At 37.6% G+C, this 8,417-nt stretch overlaps 1 protein-coding gene across 1 annotated transcript in view; it reads right to left on the bottom strand.

Moving 5' to 3' along the window:
- Positions 1 to 247: 247 nt before the first annotated feature.
- The window catches only part of LOC125485502 (intraflagellar transport protein 52 homolog), a 9,550-nt gene continuing 1,380 nt past the window's right edge, over positions 248 to 8,417 (bottom strand). Inside the window, exons 2-3 of the mRNA XM_048608546.1 lie at positions 2,928 to 3,052; positions 248 to 416 (exon numbers count right to left, since the gene is read on the bottom strand). Coding sequence (XP_048464503.1) covers positions 248 to 416; positions 2,928 to 3,052 — 294 coding nt within the window. The remainder of the gene's footprint in view (positions 417 to 2,927; positions 3,053 to 8,417) is intronic.

Raw genomic sequence — 8,417 nt, 5'->3', positions numbered from 1 at the left:
ATCGTGAGCAGAACTTAGTTGTGCCATATACGCTTAAGGGAAGTTTATGCCTGTGCAAATAAATCTTTGACGTATTGACTATTAAACTGAAATTCATCTTTTTATTTGAAGTATCATTTGCCTGTTAATCCATTTTTTATTTATGTTGGTTCCAAGTAATGTTAAAGTAATAATTACAAAAAGTGGAATCATTTGTTTTTTTTTCATTTAGGAGTGATTCAGTAAATTTGGATACTTTGCTTTATGTTCACCCATGGAGATCATAACATCGATCATAAATTGTCAAATACCTGCAAACTCCATTTACAGAATTAATGTTCTTTCTTACTTCAGCAGCAGTGAATTTTTCTCTGGGTCCTGCTGTGATCCACAGTTTCACACCTATCAGTTTTTCTTCCGTGATTTCATCTTTAAAACTGTCAACCACAAGAATGCATTAAGTTTGAATTCATTTTCTCAAAAAAATACCCAATACAAGTTTGTTAAAACATTTGATAAACTTGGTGGTTGTTAGCAATAAGGCTAATCTTAACCCTCAAACATGTATAGTTATAATTCTGTGGACCTGTAACATGTTTGTTTATTTCCTATAACGTCTCAATAAAAGAAAAAATCCACAAAATTCATGGCCTAAATCAGAATTTTGCTATATACAAAAATTCAAGAACTTAAGTGCTAAAAATCACACTCCATCTTAAATAGTCAGTTACATTAAAGAATTTAAAGTAAAATAAAAAAGAATGGTAATACTTTACATCAAACTCATTTGACTCAGACCCCAAGTATCTAAAAGAAATCAGAAGTTTAACCACTTGGTCTAAATACTATTTCAAAGATTCATATAAGGGTTTAAATTTCTTGGGCCTTTTGCTTAGTTTAAGGCAAGGCTGTCTCTTCAAATTTCCTGAAACCACCCCACAGTTATAGACTCCCATTGAACACAAGAGTCACTAGCTTAACTGTAATCACCTTGGGTCAGAAGTCTCCTTCTTCCAGTGTTTTTAACTCTCTCTTCTCAGGTTGGCTATTGCAGAAAACTAATTCACTATTGAGTCCTTCCATTTTGATCGTTTTAGGTAACAGATACAAAATTTCAACAAAACCCTGCTTGAAAGAAACATCCTCTCTATACAGCCTATGTTAAACTAGACCCAAACTGCTCGAACACAGAACTACATCCAGGGACGCACTTACCGCTATATTTAACTTTTGGTCCACCCTTTTTCCCCCTAGTGTTTCTCTCCAGGCAGCTTGGTCACATGATCAATTACTGGAAGGCAGCTGCTTACTATAAGAAGTCCTTCAGAAAAACCTAGCTCTAAAAGGTATCATTACCCCAGTTTTGCTCCTTCCCAAAAGCACATGGACTGTCATAATTTATGTAACTTTCAATCTAGAGAAGAAGTCACAGGTTAAATTATTTTTCATGTTATGACCAGGTATATTTGAAATGTCTCTGATGGACATAACATTCTTGTTTCAGATCCTAAGCATTTCTACAATGTTTATATTTAGGAATTGATAGCACACTACTTTTAAGAGATTACCGAATTTAAACAAAAGATCTTTGCAACTAGTTGTCTAGCTTTGCGACAAAAACAGAAATTGTTGGCGAAACTCAGCAGGTCTGGCAGCATCTGTGGGGAGAGAGCTGAGTTAACTTTTCGCGTTTTTAATCAGAACTTAGTCACCAGACTTGAATGCTTTCTCCCCACAGATGCTGCCAGATCTGCTGACTTTTGTCAGCAAATTCTGCTTTTGTTTCAGATCACCAGCACCCACAGTTCTTTGATTTATTATAGTTGTCTAACTTCCTTAACATTTATAATCTCAAGTAATTTTTTTTAATGACAATGGTTCGCTAATACATAAAATTATGAGAAATTGCACGTCTTTGAACCAACTATACTAAATTAAATTTTGTGTGGGTCAGATTTCAAGTCACCTATGACATAGTAAAGGCGTCTTTGAACCGATTTTTAACAAATAGTGCAAGCAACCTTATTGTCTTTCCTTGTATATTAGCCTGACTTCAAGAAGAATCTTCAATCTGTTTCTGAATTTCAATACAGGCAATGTTCTGTATGTCTTACTTCACTGTTCTGCTATACGCTATAATAGGAGTTGGTCAGACACTCAATAAGATTTGTGTCACATGACGCAACTGTTGTCAAATATGAGAGCCATTAATCACATGATGCATTTTCAATGCAGTTATAGTTCTTTTTCCTGATTTGCAAATAAAAGGTAATGAAACATTTAACGGGCAGTGGTCTCAATATCCTCCATTCAGCGGAAGCATGTGTGGTTTATACTCAGAGTTTGTTAGTAAAATGATAATACAAGAAACTAAATGTGAATATTTTCTTTGAAACTTTTGAGAGCTTTACTTTCCTGTTTACAGAATAGTGATAGCATCTTTACCCATTTTGTGTGAATTTATACAAGGCATTTTCAACTAAAAGTAGTGTACGTCATTGAAAACAATGTCACTGTTGTCACACCAGTGGCGAGTCAACAATTTCTACCGACTGCACTGATGTAAATATTTTCAACATGATTCAATGCTCACGTTAGTGAAGAAAACAGTTTTAGATATTAATAATGGTAAACATTTTGAAGCAAAACTAATTACTGCAATATATATGACTGATTTTCATTCTGTTTAATAAACATTATCTATTTTAGTTTCAGTCAAATCGGGTTTGTCAGTATGGTATCTTTCCTCAGTTGGTGTCCGTTCTCAGTTGGTGTGGTCTACAGCTTTGTGTATTTCCAGTGCACAGTCAAATATTAATTTTCTGGATTCTGTTTATAGCTTGGGAAAGTATTTAAAACAAGAAAAGTACCTCGTCTTAAATACTTGAGTATTTAAGGTGGGTCTGAAATACAGACATCACAAGTTAAATATGCAAATAAACACCTGCCTTTGTATCTTCCAGTTGGTTCGAAGTTTCTTCTGCAATGACTTGTAACCACTACTGACGGTAAAGAGTTCTTTTTTTGATGCATTGAAAACTATTATATTTCGTTGATCCTTCTCCATGGTTTCCTAAAGAAAAAGAAAACTTTTAATCACTATGTTTATAGCATTGTGGAAATTAAACAGGAATTTGAATTCAAACCTAACCTCACTCCCTTTCACTCTTCCAACAGTAAAAGGTAAAACTGATGAACAGTAGCACTCTCTGATACAAAGTACATTACATGTGTGAATTTGACCATAAATCAGGTTGTACAAAACTGTTCCTCCTACTTAAGACACACGTCTCAAATTTCTACTAATGTGTAGTTAACCACAGCATAAAGAACTACATGGTTTGCATTAAAATATTATTCCTCCACCTACAGTTAGTAGCTGCACAGATTAAAACAATCCATTTCTATACTGAGGAACCTTACAAGTACAGCACTCAGTTGAGACATCACAGTGGCTGGAGTCCTGAGTTAGCAAGCAAGTAAAATATTTTGCTATCCTGATCACCATATGACACCACCTTTGGAAGGGCAGATAAGTAGGAAAACTACTGGGATGTGCACAAACAATAAGGTGGTAATGCACAGAGATATCAATTACCCTAATATTAATTGTGATAAAATCAGTACAAGCAAGGTATAAATTGCACAGTTATTGCACTGCTTTCAGCAGAATTATATTTTTAAAGCCAGCATTTACAAGCTCAATAAGAGATGGGGCGATCCGGACTTGCTTTTAGGAAATGTAGCTGGGCAGGCAGAAAAGGTATCAGCGCAACTGCATTTTGGTAAGTGATTATAATTCGGATAAATTTAATGTAGTTATAGAAAAAGATGAATACAGTCAAAGTGTAAAAGATTTAAACTGGGAAAAGGGTAACTTTATCAAGTGGAGATATGATTGAGGGTGGAAATAGCCTCTTGCAGGTAAATTGGTGTCAGAGCAGTGGGAAACATTCAGAAGATTCTAGAAGGTTCAAGGCAAATGTGTTTCTAGAAAGAGAAAAAAAAAGAGTGAGACTCTCAAATCTAGATCCTTCCGCTATCCAAACGTCAAACACAGAAAGATAGAAGATAGGAGCAGGAGGAGGCCATTCAGCCCTTCCAGCCTGCTCCGCCATTCTTGATGATCATGACTGATCATCCAACTCAATAGCCTAATCCTGCTTTCTCCCCATAACCTTTGATCCCATTCACCCCAAGTGATACATTTAGCCACCTCTTGAATACATTCAATGTTTTGGCATCAAAAACTTCCCGTGGTAATGAATTCCAGAGGCTCACCACTCTTTGGGTGAAGAAGTGTCTCTTCATCTCCGTTCTAAATCGTCTACTCCGAATCCTTATACTGCGATCCCTGGTTCTGGACACACCCACCATCATGAACATCCTCCCTGCAACTACCCTGTCCAGTCCTCTTCGAATTTAAGTCCCTATGAGATACCCCCTCATTCGTCTGAACTCTAGCGAAAACAATCCGAATCTAGTCAATCTCTCCTCATACGTCAGACCCGCCATCCCCGGAATCAGCCTGGTAAACCTTCGCTGCACTCCCTCGAGAGTAAGAGCATCCTTCCGCAGAAAAGGAGACCTAAACTACTAAACAGGGTAGGATAAAGAAAAATGAAAGCTGCGTTAGATACCAGAGCTCAATACAGCATTAAGACTACAACAGTGTAGAAGGTAAACAGCTAAAAGTACAAAAAAAATTAAAAACATGGAAAGGATAGGGAAAATAATTTGGAAGTAAAATTTAAAACAAGTTAGTTTTTTTTGTATTTCTAAAACATAAGGTGATAACTAAGGAAAATGTGGAACCGATGACATTTGTGGTCATGGAGAGGAGGGTTTGAGTGAGATATGGAGACCCAGAATTTAGCTTTGGGGGAGTCTCAGCCAGTGCCCTTGTCCACTCAGTATGGGGTTGATGCTCTTGGAGTAGATGCCAGCACAAACTGTAGGAAGGATGAGCGATCTTACCAAAGTGCCATGCTCCAAAGTGCTATTCAACTGGGGAAAAAAGGGAAATGTAGTAATAATATGTAATAGCATAGATAGGGAAATACATACTGCTCTATGCAGCAAGACAAATCCTGAAAGCTATGTTGTCTACCTGGTTCCAAGGTTCAAGACTACTCCCCTGGGCTGCAGAAAACTTGGAGTAGGAGGGGAAATGATCCAATGGTCCACTTAGATACTAATGATACAAGGTAGGTCTAGGAAAGAGGCTCTGCTGAAGGATTACGAGCAGTTCAGGGCTGAATTAAAAAGTAGAACCAAAGATAAGGTAGTAAGTTCTGGAATTATTACCTGAGCCACATGCAAATAGGTGTAGAGTAAATACAATGAGAGACCTAAATGCTTAGCTCAAAGATTGGTATGGGAGAAACAGGTTCTGATTCATGGGGACTGACACCAGTGCTAAGGATAGAAACAGCTGTTCTAATGGGACATGCTATATTTGAATCACGCTGGGACCGGTGTCCTGGTGAATTGTACATTTAGGATTGTAGATAGGTATAAACTAATTAGTTGGTAGGACAGTTCAACTGAAGCGAAGTTTAAAAATAAAAAGAAACAAATGTGCAAAGGTACAGGGTGGTGAAGAAGTGAATGATAATAAAAGGGTGATAGAAAGGGGTAGGACAGAAGAATGCAGCAGAAATTAAAATCAGAATAAGTGATAATGTAAAACATCTAAGCTTAAGGTCTTTATTCGAATGCATGTAGCATTTGTAAACAGATAGAAGAATTGACAGCACAAAAATAAATAAATGAAAATGTCTTGATAGCTTTTGAAGACATGGGTGGAGGGTGACCAAGTGGGAATTCAACATTCCAGGAATTTCGTCATTCTGGAAGAATAGGCGAAAAGGAAAAGGAGGTTGGGTAATATTTTTATAAAGGACGCTATCATTACAGTGGTGGGTCATGATATGACTGCAATAGATTATGATGTAGAATCAGTTTATGTGGAAATAAGGAATAGCAAGAGAAAAAAGTCATAATGAGAGTCATCTGTAGGCTCCCAAAGAGCTGCCTCATTGGGTGACAAATTATAAATCAGGAAATAATGGAGGTATGTAACAACAGCACTACAATTGTCATGGGTGATTTTAATCTGCATATTGACTGGACAAATCAGATCCGCAAGGATAACATAGAAAACATATTTGTAAGTTTGTTTTTTCAAGCAATGTGCTGCAAAACCTACCCATGAAAAGGCAATTTTAGACTTACTAATGTGTAACATGATAGGACTAATAATAGATCCCTGAGATAAAGATTCCCTGGGGGTAATGATCACAACATGGGAGAAATTCAGTTTCAGGAAGAGCAACTCGGATCTCAACCCAATACCCTCAACTTAAATATGGGCAATTCAAGAGGTATGGAGAGGAAAAGAAAAGTTGTCTAAAGCAGGAAAATGGACAAATGGGAAAGCCAATAGAGAAGCAGTGGCAGATATTTCAAATGCTCAGCAAAAATTATTTTCCGGTTGAAAAGTTCTTGATGAGGAGGTTGAACTACCATGAGCCATCAAAAGCTGTCAAGTAGAGTATCTGATCAAAAACTAAAACATAAAAAGCTATGCAAACTACTAGTAGGCCAGAGGACTTGGTAAGTTGTGGAACCAGCTCCAGATGACTAAAAATACTAACAAGGAGGATAAAAATCACCTATGACAGTAAACTGATGAGAAATACAAGGAAAAAACAGCAAGAGCTTCTAGGGCTATTTCAAAAGAGAGTAACTAAAGTAAATGTGGCACCCTTGGAGGATGCATCTGGAAGAATTAACAGGGTGCTCCGGTTTCCTCAGTCCAAACATGTGCTTGTTAGGTGGATTGACCATGCTAAATTGCCTAGTGTCCAGGGATGTGCATGTTAGATGGCTTAGCCATGGATAATGCAAGGTTACAAGGATAGGGTAGGGACTGAGTCTGGGTGGGATGCTCTATGGAGCGTCGGTGTGGACTGGATGAGCTAAATGAGCTGCTTCCACACTGTACAGATTCTATGATTGTACAATGGTGTGATTACATAAGAATATAACAAATCTAAACTCTTTTATTCAAAAAAAAGGGGAAAGTGTCAGAAAGCGGGAAACGGAGGCCAGTCAGCTTAACAGCTGTCACAGGAAAAAAATGTTAAAAGCTATTATTAAACAAACTGTAGTAGGGCACTTACACAAGTTCAAGGTAATCAGGGAGAATCAATGTGATTGTGTGAAGGGGAAAACACATTGAACGAATCTTTTGGAGTTTGTGGAGGAAGTAATGAGCTGTGGACAAAGGAGAAACAATGGATGTATTATACTTAGATTTCTAAAAGATATTTGACAGTGTCACATCAAAGCTTATTGCTGAAAAAAAGTGTTCACTGTGTGGTTGGGAAGCATTTTGGCAGACAAATGGATGATCTTTTTCAGATTGGCAAATGGGTGGCATGCCACAGGGATCAGTGGTGCGATCTCAGCTATTTAGAATTTATATGAATGACTTTGCTTTAGGGATGGAAGGTATGGTTGCCAAATTTGCTGATAACACAATGATATGGAGGAAAGTAAATTGTGAAGAGGGATAAGGAGGCTACACAAATAGATATAGTTTAAACAAGTAGGGAAAGATTTGGCAAATGTGAAAAAAATATGAAATCACCAAGAGTGACTATTTACAAATGTCTGCGTTTGTTACCAGCAGTGAATGTGCACTGTGTGCCACTTTAAATCATGGATTTAAATAGTTTCAGAGGACTTAGCCTGGGACCATGGAGCGGGTAAGCGGAACCCTTGACAGGTGGTGGGGAAGAAATCAGGACCCAGGAGAAGAGCTTGATCAAGACCCCCTGGGAGGGGGTTTTCAGGGGAGAGGGGAACTCCTTGCTCCTCTGTTTCTTTTTCCCAACTTGTCCAATTTTCTAATATAAACCAAAAGAACTGCAAGATGCTGTAAATGAGAAACAAAAACAGAAATTGCTGGAAAAGCTCAGCAGGTCTGGCAGTATCTGTGCAGAGAAGTTAGAGTTAACGTTTCAAGTCAAGTGACCCTTCCTCAGAACCCCTGCAGAGATGAAGCAATTTTTTTTATCTGAGGACTGTAAATCTTTAGAACTTTCTTCGTAAAAAAGCAGAGGAAGCAGAGTCTTCTTCTATTCTTAAGGCAGATGTGGACAGATCCTTGCTGGGGAAGTGGATGAAGGATTATCGGGTTAGTTGAGAAAGTAAATTTGAGATTATAATCAGCCATTTTATTAAATTGTGAAGTAAGCCAGAGGGACTAAATAGCCAAACAAGCACCTGATTATTCTGTTTACATGTTCCCTCTACTTATCTGGGAACCCTATTTATACAGCAATGCATGAAATTCATAATTCAGTACACAGCAAGATGATTCTGTTACTGCTAGATTACAGACTACAAACAACAAACTAGATGGGTGA

Source organism: Rhincodon typus, chromosome 19 (genome assembly GCF_021869965.1).
Source record: "Rhincodon typus isolate 14 chromosome 19, sRhiTyp1.1, whole genome shotgun sequence".
NCBI classification, from domain to species: domain Eukaryota; kingdom Metazoa; phylum Chordata; class Chondrichthyes; order Orectolobiformes; family Rhincodontidae; genus Rhincodon; species Rhincodon typus.
The sequence above is the reverse complement of the archived record's forward strand: the minus strand, read 5'-3'. Positions and strand labels throughout refer to the sequence as shown.